Below are 16,489 nucleotides of genomic sequence, written 5' to 3'. Positions count from 1 at the left end.
CTTCCAGTGAGTGCCTGTTTAGGTGCTCGCATCGGTTGCAAGTATTTAGAAACTACTTTCTCAGCACTATTATCTGTTTCTGCGTCTCGCTATCTAAACGGTGTTCTGGAGACATGAGAAAAAATCCCTTAGCTTAGCTCTCCGGAGTGCTATGTTGTGGCATCCTTATGAATAGCTTTAGCAAGTGCGTCACACTAGTCCTCGGTTACCAAATAGGCGCTGAATAGTAAATTGTATTGCATGTTGTAAACAACGTTTCAACGCAGAGAAAGAGAACAGACTGTCAGAACGAACCCTTACAGATGGAATGTGTACTCCATCGACCTCTGACCTCATTTGTCCATGTGGTGAAGCTGCTTGTAGAGGGTTTCATGAATAACAGGATCAGGCACCTTGCGGTAAGGAAGTGAGCCAGATCGGAGTGGTATTCGTTCATTTTGGGGCGAAGGTCAGCAATAATATTGCCAGCAAACTCCGTCTGGTAAAAATTGAACAGAAGCGGTAGGAAGGCACCGCCCTGTAAGAGCTCCCCACACTTGCTAGCCGCCACAACAACAACAACAGCTCACACAATTGGAGCGGGATAAAAGTCGAGGGAGGGGGAGTTTTGTGTATTCAGTGGAGCAACGGTGCATTGCGCAAGTTGTCGGAAGGCGTGGAGACTGAGTTAAATATAACCCTTTTTTTCAAGAAACCCATATTAGAATCATTGGAAGACGACTCGAAGTATTCGATTTTTTTGTATCCAAACACATACTTTCACTCTTTCCTAATAGTTGCAAATTTTCAGACTTGTTTGTTCATGTGCTCCTAATTCGACCAACCATGTATTGCAGGGTTAAATTTCTCAATAGCAATCTTTCTACTTAACGCTAGGTGTCGTCCTAAGACTAACCGTGATTTCGTTTCGTTTCTAGCAAATAAAAATATGGCAGCGCCAAAATCTTACAAATGTCAAAATCAGATGTTTATTGTTTTGTTTTGGTAAAAGCCGCCAATTATTTTGCAAACGTATTCGCCGAAAAAGGACATGCGCCTTGCGCAATTTCAAGTGTAAAACCCAAATTGAAACCCCACAAAAGTGAGTTTTGGTTTGTGGATCAATGTGAATGGATGGTCGGTTATTGAGCGCGCATAAGCGGAAGGTGTTTTGGCTACATGTATGTAGTAGGTTTCATGTTGCAACCAGGAAGGATATTATTAAAGTAAAGAAAATATTGTAAAGTTCCCCTACCGTGAAGTAATTACACAATAAACTTTGCCAGAGCAATGGATGAATTCAAAAACATAACGCCCGCATCGTCGGTTGTGAAAATATCGGCGTGCCTTGAAAAAATTTTCAAGAAAATCGCCGAAAGCCGGGAGAAGAAAATAGCTGAACATAACATCAGGGAAATTGAGTTTTTAAAAACGCAATGCAAATCGGATATTGTTCAACTGAGTTTACTGAGCTCCCAGACGTTTGTGCGGCTAGTAGAGGATGGTGTCTTAGAAACTACGAATGTGCTAACAATGTTGATTTCCATGCTGCCTAACTCCAGGTAAATTAATGTTCTTGCATTCGTTTTTGGTAACTAAAGCAAATAAACACTTGTGGTTGGTTGTTGTAGCGACATATGCACTACTTAGTTGTGACTTTGTGCCACCTGAGGGATATGCTTGCTGCTCACTTTTTTATTTTGTCTTTGTACCGGAAATGGGTGCGAATCAAAAGCAAATGACTTCAAGGCTTTGCGCATATATTACCATAGCCAATTGTATCCTTTTAGTTGGCATAGTTGCTGCTACTTTTTACAATACTATGTTGCAACACTAGCTTGCTGCACCTTTTTTCTGTCGTGCAATTGGTCTTCCGCAAAACTACTTCACATCGTTATTTCCGTTGAAGATATGCGCCAACAGTTAATGCCTAAAATCATTACATATTTATACGGGTTTAGAATGAGCGCACTTAAGACAATTACTTTGCTCTTTATAGCTTCGAGTCATTGCATGTTCGAATGCCTGTGAAGGGGGAACATTTCTGAACGACATTAGATATTACTTGGCATGAACATGAATACATCTATGAATGAGTGGTTTTAGATGTATGGTTTTATTGCTCACTCAGAGTTAATGCCCAATGTAAGTTATTTTGTCGTTGTTAAATATTCTACAAAGAACATCGTTACCTCAAATAATGTTTTGTTCTGGTAATTATCGGCAAATTTTTTAGTATTCTCGCCGCCCGTTTTATACATCAGTCATTCTGTCTTTTCAAGCTTCCGCAGTAATTTCTAAATAATTAGTACCACAATAGTAATAAGTCATATCCATTAGCAAGTCGAAATGTCTCACTTCATTACAAAACAAATGATCCGTTTATTGTGAAAGTGGCATAAGTCATTTCCACCTCTTGTGCTTAAATGGTTGGTTGCTTCTAACTGCATGCATCTGTAAATCGTTCAATTGTCATAAACTAATGACAAAAAACTTTTTACCTTATGGCTGATAAAGTTAAACAAATAACAGACGCATTCAGATACAGGTAAATGGTCACTGAAGCCAAACGGCATGAAATGATTTATGTCACTTTCAAAGAAACGACTTAAATATGAAATTAAGGAACCAATGTTATGCTAATCTTAACTACACGTTCGAAGGTATTATTAAGCGTTCTGACACATGGCATTGACTTGCCTGGTGGTGGTGACATGGTGACCCCAATATTTGGCAACACCTTCCCAGTAGCGGTGTGGTTGTTGACTTCAAAATGTGTGCTAACTTGCCACAATCGAATTGTCGGCTTAAAATGTATGTATGTAGTTATATAATTGTACAATCAAGACATTGACCTAACGGCTGGCGTTCTATTGTAGAGAATGTTAATTTATGGTTTGAAAAAAAGAAAGACATGCAAACGAAAATTCAACCGGAAATGCTTAATCTGATAAACGCACGCGCATTAATACTGTTAGAAATTCAAAAAGGACAATTTTAGTGGCAATATATTTAAGCTTTTAAATTCAGTAAAATAAAAATCTTACTAAAAATGTAGTACTTACATACATACTTATGTATAAACAAGTACATCAATATGCATACTTATGTACTGCATTTATTGTAGCACTAACAAACTTCCGTGAGTAAAGACCGACATTGAACTTCAATTTCTTGCATTTGAAGCATGTATGTACATGTGTATGCATATACATATGTATGTATCCTGGTTATTTACAAAGCGAAATGAAAAACAAAAACGCGTTCGTCGTAAAAACCTTGACTACTTCCTGAAACAGTAAACAGTTTTACGTCTAAGAAGTAAGTAATTGTATAATAATAGAGGTAACATAAAACCGTTATGAGCGCAAACTGAAAATTTATGCATCGTGAACGATATCGCCTGTATCCGAAAGCCATTGAGCTCCAGGGTCAAATTGCAATTTCTTTTTTTTTGTAATTATTAGAANGTTACTAAAAATGTAGTACTTACATACATACTTATCAATTATACAATCAATATGCATACTTATGTACTGCATTTATTGTGGCACTAACAAACTTCCGTGAGTAAAGACCGACATTGAACTTCAATTTCTTGCATTTAAAGCATGTATGTACATATGTATGCATCCTGGTTATTTACAAAGCGAAATGAAAAACAAAAACGCGTTCGTCATAAAAACCTTGACTACTTCCTGAAACAGTAAACAGTTTTACGTCTAAGAAGTAAGTAATTGCATAATAATAGAGGTAACATAAAACCGTTATGTGTGCAAACTGAAAATTTATGCATCGTGAACGATATCGCCTGTATCCGAAAGCCATTGAGCTCCAGGGTCAAATTGCAATTTCTTTTTTTTCTTTTTGTAATTATTAGAAAGAAACCTGAAATATTTAAAATTTCTCTAGAATTCTTTTTTTTTGCATGATGAAATTAAAATGTTTCCATATTAGGATAAAAAAAAAACAAATGAATTCCATATTCGGTAATACGAAAGCTTCAATTAGGGCTGGGACTCCTATCCTAATTTTTGGACTTCAAATATAATTCCTTAGTAGAGCAGAGGTAGGGATTTATCCCTACATTAATTTGCTTTGGTTTTTCAAATCCCGCCACTTAAACACACTTATTCTCATGCATACATATATATGCATTTACTTATTTATAATTAAACTAGTCCGATGCAGTACACCACGATCACCGAAGGAATTGTCAGCATACTGCTACTTGGGTTGAAACGGAAGGTTGCGCTTTTGAAAGGCAGCGAAGTATTTCAAAGTCAGTTTGGTCTGAAAACGCAACAACATCCCATTATAACATTACTACAAAATCCATCGGTGAACATAAATGACGTGGCCAACAAAATTGTCGGTATTTGCAATCATCATGATCAGCAGTAGGTAACATGTAATTTCCCTACTAACTTTCTTTCATTCAAATTCCTCATTTCTTACAGAATAAAGGAGCACAGCGTTGAATATTTAAGGCCGGTTTTCTTTTATATACTCTGTAATCCACAGACATTGCCCGATTCAAAGACTATTTGGACTGGCTTACTGTCATTAAGCAAAACAAACCTCGTCGCTAAACAGCTGGTGCAAGAAATCTTCTTGTGGAGTAAATTTAACTCTTCAACAACATGTCTGTTCACAAGCATACTACTAATTGAAGCTATAGAACACTGCCTTAACTGTAACGATTTTACCACCGCCATTGATTTGTGCATTTTCCAAGCGTTGATAGTAAACAATCTTACCAAATACGGCATCGATCCACGTCCCAGTCTTCACTGTTTATTACGTGTGTTGCATAGTACACGCGAGCATACTGTGAATCACTACAATGTGCTGCTCATACTCTTCGCCGAGTCTCTGCATCTTCTCTCCCCAAATTATTTGCATGATTTACTGCGCTTAATTGCCTTCATAGTGGTGCAAGAAAGCTGTGGGAATCAATACATTCTGAACATGTGCCTCGATGGTATCATCCAGTGGATGTCTCAGACTGCATTCATACCCGCAGAAGGTCTGGCACTCGCTCACCAAATTGTGCGGAAAATACTTGCCCAAGGCAAGGAAACAAAAAACTTTACGGTACACACGAATGATTTACAAGCAGGACAAGTTCGCTACATGCATCCGGATATTGCTATTGCCTTCGATCTAGCCAAGTTGGTGGAATCTTTTGACGATTCTGAATTTAAAGATGTATTCGCATTTGTTGACGTACTCAATGTTAAAGCGAATTCCATGTTTTGTCAGCGATTACATTTGTTTTTGCGTGCGCTGTTCTTATCGCGAGAACCATCCGTAGATTGTTGGTTTAAAATTTATGAAGTTATTTTAGAAATAATCAAAGTTAACAGCGGTATTGCTTACGATTTTCTAATGACATATATTTTCAAATTGGCGGCAGAGCAACAACCTGAGATTCAAATGGAGTTACTACGGGGTTTGCCCAGTTTTTCTGTATCAAAGGTACCTTTCTAAAAATTTCTGAAATCGCCGAATTTTTACATATTACACTTCTTTAATATTTTATAGGATAACATACCAATGATTTTGAATACAATACGTAATCTAACTTCCGAAAATGCTACATTTTGTATGGATCTGTATCTGCGTTTATGGCGTGTCGAGTCGCGCACATATCCTTTCTTGATAAAACTACTATCCACACCACAGAAAGATGGCAGCAAGCGTTGGGAGTTCGAGATAGCCAAAACTCATACCATTCGCGAAATCTGTTATGACAAGTTAGTGCCCACCCGTGTAAAATCAGTATTTTAATAATCATTTGCTACTTTATAATTTAGACCGACACATCATGGTTCCGATTTGGTTTCGCATCTATCTGATACACTTAACTCCTGCACCGACGATTCTGGCGACTTAGCTACTTCACTTGCTCTAGACGCTATTGTTGCCCTTTGTGATAGCCATACTGTAAATATTGTTTCTACATGGCGTGTGCTAAGCAACAAATTTCGCCACGAACGACGTCCGCGTGCCTTAAAGTCACTTTATCGATTCTTTTCACATATACCGTTGCTGCACACGCCCACACTAGAATATGAGCAACTCGTAGATGAAGCTCTAGAGCAACTCTGGCTTACAATTAGCCGTACCGATTCCGAGGCTGAAATTGTGCGAGAAGCGCTGTCAGCTTTGAAAAGTTTTGAAATAGGAACGCTGCTGGCAATGCGTCACATACCAATTCAATATCGCCAGGATATACCAGGAGTTCGCGAGTTTATTGGTGGTCGTGAGGTGGTTGATTTGCAACAGGAAATGGTGCCTGGCGAGATTTGGGTACGTCTTCTACAAAATATACGTCCAGAATGCGGATCCGCTGTGGCAGATTTAATCGCACATCATATATATGCTGAAATTAATAGCTACCGCAGTGGCGTCTACCGGTTGCCCGAAGGCAAGCCGGAACCACGAAAGTTGCAAGGACTCTTTCCACAGAGTCCGTTGCGTGCAGTTGTAAGCTACTTGGTAGGCCAGTCACGATTCGGTGACCACGTAACAGAACCTCATGTAGTGACAAATGCACTTAGAGCAATATCAAAAAAATTTCCGAAGCCCATACCACCGCTGGATTGGTGTTTCCTGCATAGTTTTTTCCATCTCTCATTTGAGGCAAGAAAATATTGCATATTGATCGCTAAGAACCAATTGCTACATTCGGGTACTGCAAAGCGCTTGTTGGAAAATTTTCTGGCTGATTTCGAACCGAATTGTTTTGAAGAGGATCTACTGCTTCTGTTCTCTTTACTACCGGAAATTGCAAACGGCATTAGCTTGCAAATTTTAAAGAATTTCGCCGAAAAAATAGCGATTTACAGCTTCAAAGAATCACAGTTGAGTGGCTTTACGGAAGGTAGGACCCCAGTCATACTACTATATACATATCGTCGTTTAGAGTACAAAACCGAGTATAAAAAAATGCCAAACCGCGTACCAAGTTAATGCAACATCGCGTATGTGAAATTGCATAAATTATTTTCTAGAGAGTAAAAACACTCATATTTCAAATTGCTCTCTTTTTTATAAAGCAATCGCACTTCTGGCTATTATATTTCAGGACGAATGGATAAGGATTAAGCCAAGAGCTTGTGTGAGCAAATCCAGTTTTTGGCAGCAAATGTCAGTTATGTGGTTTTGCATCAGAATGACGATACGCGGTTTTGTACTTTAAACGACGATATGTACATAAATAAGTATTTATACATTCGAAAAAATTAAAAATGCTTTTATTTTTACAGGATGCCTCTTTGAAAAGTTCATAGACAGTGTGAAGTACATATTTCTAGGAAAATGTGACATTCCAGAAGTTCTTGATATTTTCACGTTGATTGTTGAGCGTTATATGGATTCCATGGATTTGGATTCGAGAGTGCGTAGTATTTTTCTTCACGCAATTATGTTACTCATATCTTATCTTTTATTTTCAGCTCTTCGAGCGTTACACAGAGGTTGTCTCCGTTCTGCATCCCAATTCCATTGATGGTCTCACATCGCCCGTCAATTGGTGGGAAACCCCCATAGGTAAACTGAAAAAGGCCACCATCATACGCTGCTACCTGGTGCTGTATAACACGCAGCTGCCTAACCCACTAAAATGGCTTACACCAATTATCGATGCGTATGCCAACCGGCGTGAGGAGCAGCCATTCTTCTTCCGCCACCTTGTTGCCACTTTATATGCCTTTAATAACGATGAACAGTCGTGCAACTGGATCATGGAAATGTTTCTTCAAATACAGGCGCTCTTAGCGGAGTCGTCCAACAAAGAAAAATTAGATAAAGTTTTATATCTTTTAGATATTTTCATTTTAGCTGTGGTTGTGCTTTCCGGCTGTGCAGTGCTGTTGTGCAATTTGGATGCTGTGGCAACACAACGTAAAGATCGCTTTGCGCTTTTCCCGGAGAGTATGCAGTTTCTGTGTGATCACGTATTTTGGAAGGATCAGGAGGCGAAGGTTTGATTTTTTACAGTTGTATATTAATTTTTTAGTATCAAATATTTTTTTTTAGATATACGAGTTCTTGTTTAACTTGTATAAGAACAACGCCATTCCGGAAACATATGCCACCACCTTCAAGGATGCTATTATATGTTCTCGCAATAAATCTTACTTTGACAACAAAGGCATCTGGACGAAATATGTTGGCTTGAGAAAATGACTCTTTGAATTTTGTACCTACCTAAAAATGTATGTCACTGGTGTATAGAAAATGGGTTCAATTCGTTTGCATTTTGTTTGATGCTTGTTACTATACACCAAGCAAATTCAAGCTATAGTTATTGTTGAAAAATATCGCATTTTTTTTAATAATAGCATGTGCAAAGATTTTATTACAATTTTTGTCAAGTCGGAGGATGAAAATGCTTCTGATTACTTCCTTGAAACTATTTTATATACATATTAGGTAATAGTATAACTTTAGCATGCTTGTCTCTAATTTAATATATTTAACCTAACCTGGTCCTAATAGACATTTACAATGGAGATAATTACAATAAAAAAGTTTTTAAACACTGGCTCACTTATTTTGACATTTGCAATAAAAATAAAAGAAGTTAAAACGTTTCCGTTTTTTTTTTATTATATACATACGTATGTGGATTTAAAAACAATTATGGAAATATATAAAAAAAAACAATTGGCCTACCTGAGTTGAACCGTTATATGTAATAACTCGTAAACACTCGAATCCATGATCCAACTTTCATAGTTGAAATCAAATCTAGCTATACGTTAACGGGTTAACAAAATTGCTTTCAATTTGCACATTAAATGCCAATTTGTGAACGTGTAAGCCTCGCGTAACGGCAATCCATTACGACCTTGTTAATCTATCTGGCAATATTGTTTGTTATCAGTATTCGTGTATTTTTGACGTTTGCAATGTCATCAGTTTTGTTGTCTTTTCGCTATTCGCCTTTTAATGTTTCAAGGGCTGAAAATTTGTCGTCCCTTCCTCGAAAAGGAGTTCCCCGTTCTCAGTTAAAATATAAATCAATTTACATATATAAATTTTAATTAAATCTAAATAGACGATGCTTGTTAACTAAACCGCAAATAATTATAAAGTGAATATTTCTGCTTTTGTACGAGACGAAAGACGTTTCAAGTGAAAGTTTGCTTGTGGAAAAAATTGTGCATACAACTTGAACAGCGCATACTTTTTTACTACGGCTTGGGAAAAAATCGAACGATTCAAGGAACATGGACGACATCAAATTGGCCAAGGTAACCTTATTTTTTTTTGGTATTTCAAGTTTAGGTTAAAGGACGCGGAATGCTTATTTTTTAAACAGATATGTAGATAATCTGTTCAAGTACATATATGCATACATATATTCTGAAAACTGCCGCTCCCTTTGCTCTTATAGCCCTCTTAAACTATTTCGTCCTGTGACCTGCCGGTGCTGGTTGAGTCACCATTTTCAATGTATGTACATATATTATTACTTATAAGCTTATTGGAGATTACTAAATTAGTAAATATTTATTTTGAGACGCCTACCAAAACTTTAAATTGTTTGGCCAATCGTTATCTACAGGTGTTACATTAGAAAGATGCCGAACAAGCAAGTGAATCCGAATGCTCAATTTAAAGAGTAAAATCGATACCGGGCGCGCAATATAACTAAAGAGGCTGGATGGTATTAAGTCGTACATCCAAATATGTATATAGATGTATGTATTTAGTTATATAAAGTCAGCCAGTTCTTGGACAGAAATATATGTATATGTATATATATATATTTTTCAATCCGGTTGCTTAGACCAGCCTGTCGTATGTTTGCCTCAGTGTCGATAAATCTGGCTGTTGCATTAGATATCTCAAAGGATATATAACTACGCATATATGTATGTATAAATGGTACATACAAACATACATATGTCTACAAATGCAGAAACTAGAGGTTTTCGGTCGATTGGTGCTGTTCTTGTGCAACACTAAACTAAGCGCAAATGTGAATGAGAAATGGAAACCATCTTAATACACCCCGAAAAACAAATTACTTGGGAACAGTCTTCTACAACAAAAACATAATAATAATTACATTAATGGATAGCCAACCCGTTATAGTAATTTTTTCACTAAAAATTCTTGGCATATAAACGGGCTCTTTTTCAAAAATTTTATAGTGTGACAAAATATCTTTTTTTCATTGCATGAAATCTTCCTACAACCCACCATGGAAAACATGAGAAAGAGGCAACAATCGTTAATGGCAACAAATTGGCGACTCACCGATTTATTGCTGTGGTGACAAATCGGCAACATCATTTGTTTCATGCCAGTTTTGGAATAAATAAATTATCAAAAATTCTCAAGCTTATAAATTTCGCGTCAACAGTATTATCCAAAAGCGTATAATTTATTCCAAAGACAGGATTGAAAAAAGAGGAAGCCCCATAGCGAAAGAAAGAATTAATTTCGTGTCTAAGTTCCAATTATGTAAAAAAAAATAAATTAATGAAGTATAAAAAAGAATAAAGTTATTCCAAATATCGCCCGAAGCGACAAGAAAACGACTCATTCAGGTAATAAGAAACCGACTCGTCAGGCGAGTAGCCTTCGGCAGACGTTTTAGAGTGACTGGTAATAGCAAACCGATACAATGGCAATATTGCCGGCTATAAATTTCTTTCGCAGAGCGAGACGTTTTCTTATTGCCGGCAACAAAAATTGTTTGGCGGGAGTGTACAAATAACGTAACAAATATTTTTAGAAAATCTTAAATTGGTGACGGAGACAAATACATTTTCATAGTACCTTGAACAACGAAGTCGGTGCGGATACTAATTTTTGTATTCATCAAATTTATTTCAAAACTGTAGTAAAAAATCTATTGGCGGCAAAGTTTTTAAACCTATTTGGGGAAAGAGATTTCCCTTTGCTGGGGCGTATTTATTTTTTTTTATCTCAAAAACTATTATAGTTACAAAAATGGTTCTGGTATCGCTTTAAAGGTGATATTTAGGGCTAAAAAACATGTTTTTAAAATTTGGAAAAAAGCTATTCACACAAATAAGTTTATGTTAAACAAATTTAATTTAATTTATATTTATTTTTCCTATGCAATTTGGATAATTTTTTAAAAAAAAAAAATTTTTCAAAAGGTGATATCTCAAACAACTTACCTTGAAAATTTCAGTATCTTTTAAGATAAGGGGTATTGAATAAAAATTGTTTACCAAAAATGTAGGTAAGCTTTTGATTTAACGATTTTTCAAATTTCAAAATTCTTTAATTTTTTAATTTTCGAATTTCTCTGTAAATGTATCGTCATTTAAAGTACAAAACCGCGTATCGTCAATCTGCAAAACCGCGTAACTGAAATTCGCTGCCAAAAATTGGATTTTATCACACAAGCTCTTGGCTCCTTTTATACATTCGTCCTGAAATATACCAGCCAAAAGCGCGATTGCTCTATAAAAAAGACAACCATTTTGAAATATGACTGTTTTTACTCTCTAGAAAATTATTTTTGCAACCTCACATACGCGGTTTTGCATTTTGTTGGTACGCGGTTTTGTACTTTAAACGACGATATGTTTTTATATACCCTGTTATTATTATTATTATGTTATTTACATTTTGTAACTATAACAATTTATGAGATATTCAAAAAATAAACTTGCTAAATCCGGGAAATTTTGAGCTTTCGAGAAAAAAATTTCTTGACGGAACTTTGTTATATGATAAAAGAAAAGTTCTGACCAAAATTCGTCCTATCCAAAAATGGTCGATTCCAGCCTTGGTCCATTTGACATCGACTGACCCTTATACATATACCTACGAAATATCCTGATTACCATAATTTTTAATGTTCTTACTATTATTACTGAATTTTTGTTAATAGTTACACAGATTTAAAATTCAAAATAGTAAAAAAATAAATAGGCCTTAAATTGTTCTTGCTCCATTGCGCATGCCTACAAATTTGGGAATGCTATTGCTCAGCTTTTCCTAGATGTGCAGAAAATCAGTGTTAGTTTTGTGTTTGTTAAAATCAAGCATTAAGTACTTGTTTCATAAATAAAGCAGACGTATTTGAAGCAATTCAAAATTTATCTTCTTCATATTATTGCCTTAACGGCCAATAGCCTCTAACAGTTGCATCAATGAAGCGTAGGTAATTCGCCGAATAAACTTTCAGCCAAATTCCAGTACATACAAGAATTTCCTCCGACTGGAATTTTCCAACTGCTCAATAAATTTGGCGCCGAGACCAATTGTAGATCTCTCGCTTTTCTTTGCTGAGTTGTTTTTGAGTATAAGTTTATCGCTACAAGGTGACACAACAATTGTCGGAGATTCGTGCGTGGTTTTTCTAAATAAAATCCATCTTCACCTCTGGTGATTGTTAACCAACCGCCTTATCACCCCGATTTCGCGTGTTCCCACCTACGCGGTAGCTACGCAGTGCTTAAAAATTTGTGAAAGTGAAAGTATTTGTGTGAATCGATATAAAATGTTAAAATACTTGTTCTTATTGATACGCTAACAATCTCCACCCCGTGCTATTGCCCTTCGCACTTGTGTGTCGGTTAGTGTATTAGGTTTTCGGCTTTAACTCCTTTCTATGCATATTAAAATATTTATTGATTAAATAAACTATAGGCGACTGTGACAGTGAGCAACGTAAATTGGCACAAACAAAATTTTGGCCTTCCTCAATTCATCTGCGCTTAATACATTAACTGTGGACGTTATGAATTTCAATAAATTCATGAATAAGTTTAATGAAATTGAACGCTCGCTTTCGCCTACATCATCGCTACGTCTAAGCTTTGACAATATTTCACCGGAGAGCGAGGAACCTGAGGCTAATAAACGCCTCTGGGGTGTGCCTGTACCTCCTTTTGTATCCGACAAAGTCGTTTCGTGGATTGAAGAGGAATTTAATGAGCCGCCAATTTATTATAATGGAAATGCAGTAATACGGAAGGTTTGTACAAAATATTTAAATACAAATTGCAACAGCCTTTAAAGTGCAATTTTCGAAATGTTACAATAATTGATAAGTTACTTGTTAACTATATCCGTTACCTTAATATAGAAGGGCCCTATCTCACATCGTCGCTGAAATAGAAAACAGCCGCAACTAACTAAAAATCCAAAATAAACCTTTTCATTGATTATGATGCATTTTATCGCATTATAAGTCCCCACATCGTTTTATGCAATAAAAAGTTTTAGTTACGCCTTTTTGCATTTGAGCGACGATGTGAGATAGGGCATTGTATGTATATTAAGGTAACGATTTACAGCTTATGTATATTAGAAAAATGTAGTATGCATTTCCCGGTATTTTTACTCGTTTTTGATTTCATTACGAATAAAATTATCTTATAAATGCATTTCCATAATACAGTGCTACAAAAAAAAAAAAACGGAATACACCCGAAGCATAACGTGTGCAGGTAAGGTCGGATACAGCGTTAAAGTAGGTTTCTTATTGTCTCTGAACCCTCAGACGAACTTCAGAAGGACCTTTGCAGGAGCTCTTTTAAAGCTGCTTTTTTATTTCTTAAATATTATATTTCTTTAAAGTATTTATTTAAGGTTCATACGTTTCATTGCAACTTAAAATGCATATTGAAACTCATTTGTAATGCTAGATAATAGAAACTTATACATTCGCGTAAATTTTAAATAGAAAGAGCCTTTCTAGAAGGCATACAAGGAAGCAGTTTTTCAGCCCTTGGGTAAGCTCATTAGAATGCCTTCACTTAAGAAGGCCCACCCAAATTATCTCCTGGGTTGATGCATTCCTCTATGCATTACTTGATTTTTTCTTATTCGATTTTAAAACACAAATATGTTTTGGAAAGAGATTTTATATACCTTTAAAGTGATATTTTCCTCCGAATCATGATCTAAAGTTTCGATTTGACGCCAAAATAAGTCTCAGAAAATATGTTAATATTAAGAATGTCCGCTTCGCACTTTTTGATTTGCCATAAGAATTATACAGGAAATTTTGTTTTTTTTTTTACTTCTGATTTTTATATTTAACGAACAATACATTGTACTGTAAAGGTCTTGGAGTATTTTTAAAGAGAATTAAACGCTCTACAAAAAACGTCCTCGAACTCAAATAACTTTTGACCGACCTCGATCTTTACACGACCTTCCGTCGTATCGTTAGTTAAATATAAAAATCAGAAGTAAAAAAAAACAATTTTTCCTGTGTTAATCTTATGGGAAATCGAAGTGTTTCTTTTACTTCTGATTTTTATATTTAACGAACGATACGTTATACTGTAAAGGTTTTGGATTATTTTTGGAGAGAATTAAACGCTCTCCAAAAAAGGTCTGAAGTCATTTTTCCACCTTTTTTGTATAGCGTTCAATTCTCGAAAAAAATAATCCAAGACCTTTACACCGAACAAAGGGATACCCCCTTTATTGAAACATTTCGTACGAAAAAAAATTTTTGTTTAATGAAAAAAATTTAGCGACAATAAGAAGCCTATTTTCATGTTGTATTACTTATGTTTCGGATGTATGTATTTTCACTGCCGCACCCTGTAATCATCGGTACAGTTGCTCACTTCGATATCGCTTTATTTTAACAACAAAAAAAACTTGCTTTGAAAGCATCAAAGAGTTAAATTTGAAAGTAATGTCGAACCTATTTCGTTATATCTGCGGCATATTTTTGCCTCCTTGTCCTCGTGCAGCTCACGCGTTTCATAATATTTTAATTATTTCAGTAGAATTATTTCCAAGAAAATTTAACCCCTTAATCCCAGGGGTGTCCTAGACCACGCTTCCACCTCCTCTAAACTGGAGGGAAATTTTTTTTTTTGAAAAATACAAAAATATGAATTACCAAGTCGAGGGTGATCTATGTCCATTCCAGAAAAAAGTTTCCGACAAAATGTATTTATTTTAAGCGCAGAATCCGAATCTGTGGTAAAAAAATTACATATCGAAACCGGAAGTCGGTAATAATTCTGTGCCTATTTGGTCGCCGCGGACTAGCAGGACGCAGTGGACGAAGCTACATACTTGTCAGAACGCCGCACTCCGTTCAGCGACAGGATGCCTTCTGATGTCGCCTGAGCGACACCTATACAGTGAGCTCAAATGTTTCCCGTTAGGTAGAATGACAAATGCTCAGCAAGCAATTTCTGGTCGGATGCCACAGGCATGAGCACCCCAACAGATCCGTGCTTGATGTAGAGCCTCCAACCAGGCATGTTAAAAGGCATCTTTTCGAGTACTTCTCCAGTACTTGGACGCGGTGCAGACATACATCGTCCAAACACTGGACCCGAAGACGTACCGACGATTGATCAATGGCATGCATACCATGAACGCTGTGATCGGATCCGAATCACAGACTCGGAGCTTCGACTGCCACGAGAGACCCCCACTACTCTGGCCCAGTTATGGTCAGGATATTGTAGCCATCTTGACTCCGTCCAGACTCGATACCGATATCCCCAATGAGTGCCTGGCATGTGGAAACTCCCCCCCAAGACAATAACCACCTGTTCACATGACAGCTCAATCCCTCCCATAAAACACCCCTCTTCCTTGGGTCCGACCCCGTCAAAACAGCTCGTTATTTATCTTGATTCCGGGTATGATGTTTCTTCTTTCCGTAAAAAAATTAACCCTGTATGGGTCGTTTTGTTCCATATTTAAAAAGGTGACCGTAAGTGTTAAAATTAAAAAAAAAAAAATATCATCGAATGAACTAAAATGCAGTATGTATGTATTTATAACGAAACTATTACATAATTAACTTTGTTTCTAATGGTTTGGCGGCGTAATGTAAGTCATTAATAGTCTTTTGCATTGTTAATAGCGATATGTGCATAAATATATAGTACTATAAAGCAGTTTATCGCTGAAATGCAATAATCATACTGATATAGCATTATCTCTCGGAAATGTAATAAAAAATTTACATTATCAGTAGGTGAATCAAATAGTTTTATTAATCCTATAGTTCAATATGCTATCAACTAGCAAATAATGCATTTTCTGTTACTCCCCAAAGGGGCATTCAAAATTGATAGCTTTTCATGCCGCTGATCGCTATCAAACTTTCACATTTCGTTAAACATTCTGTTATCAATTTGCATATTTAATCCACTATTCTCTCGGCATTAGACATTAGTACATATGTATGTATGATTCGTTGCCTGTGTGCATAACTCAGTGTTTACCAATGTGTACATGTACAAACATTTTCCTCTTTCTCTAAGTACTTTTTCCAATCGCTTTGTCAGCTTTATTTAAAATTGATTTCAACACAAACAAGATGACAAATTGCTTATTCTCACAAGCTATTATAAGCAAAAGCATAAAGCTACTTCAGTGACGAAATTGGAGGGGACTATCAATGAACACATTTATCGAGCAAAGCTTTTGCTAGTTAATAAGAAATGAAGGCAATATATTTTAAGTTACCTCATAGTCGAAATAAACTTATTAACTAATATTACTAACAAATATC

At 36.2% G+C, this 16,489-nt stretch overlaps 2 protein-coding genes across 3 annotated transcripts in view; both read left to right on the top strand.

Moving 5' to 3' along the window:
• The first annotated feature begins 979 nt into the window (after positions 1-979).
• LOC108363039 (focadhesin) lies at positions 980-8,543 on the top strand. Of its 2 annotated transcripts, XM_017616254.1 has the most exons (9): positions 980-1,205; positions 1,266-1,541; positions 4,161-4,379; positions 4,440-5,460; positions 5,527-5,738; positions 5,799-6,868; positions 7,254-7,384; positions 7,443-7,970; positions 8,026-8,542. In XM_017616254.1, the coding sequence occupies exons 1-9, from the start codon at positions 1,159-1,161 to the stop codon at positions 8,173-8,175; spliced, it is 3,654 nt and encodes a 1,217-aa protein (XP_017471743.1). In that variant the 5' UTR covers positions 980-1,158; the 3' UTR covers positions 8,176-8,542. The 2 variants fall into 2 exon arrangements, with proteins under 2 accessions (XP_017471743.1, XP_017471744.1); XM_017616255.1 differs by lacking the exons at positions 980-1,205; positions 1,266-1,541 and having other exon boundaries at positions 4,292-4,383; positions 8,026-8,543.
• A 3,375-nt stretch (positions 8,544-11,918) lies between these two features.
• Positions 11,919-16,489, top strand: part of Mtmr6 (Myotubularin related protein 6) — a 30,791-nt gene continuing 26,220 nt past the window's right edge. The window contains 1 exon segment of the mRNA XM_017616253.1: positions 11,919-12,961. Coding sequence (XP_017471742.1) covers positions 12,725-12,961 — 237 coding nt within the window. The 5' untranslated portion in view covers positions 11,919-12,724.

Source organism: Rhagoletis zephyria, unplaced genomic scaffold (assembly GCF_001687245.7).
Source record: "Rhagoletis zephyria isolate East Lansing unplaced genomic scaffold, Rhagoletis_zephyria_1.1 Rzeph_scaffold_01172, whole genome shotgun sequence".
In the NCBI taxonomy this organism is placed as follows: domain Eukaryota; kingdom Metazoa; phylum Arthropoda; class Insecta; order Diptera; family Tephritidae; genus Rhagoletis; species Rhagoletis zephyria.
This window is presented reverse-complemented; position numbering and strand designations above follow the sequence as displayed.

Bases quoted from the DNA above. Each gene is read 5' to 3' on its own strand.
- LOC108363039 (XM_017616254.1), top strand. From the start codon at position 1,159: ATGTATGTAGTAGGTTTCATGTTGCAACCAGGAAGGATATTATTAAA. The intron at 1,206-1,265 runs GTAAAGAAAATA...AAACTTTGCCAG, and splicing joins CCAGGAAGGATATTATTAAA to AGCAATGGATGAATTCAAAA. The intron at 1,542-4,160 runs GTAAATTAATGT...TAATTAAACTAG, and splicing joins TCCATGCTGCCTAACTCCAG to TCCGATGCAGTACACCACGA.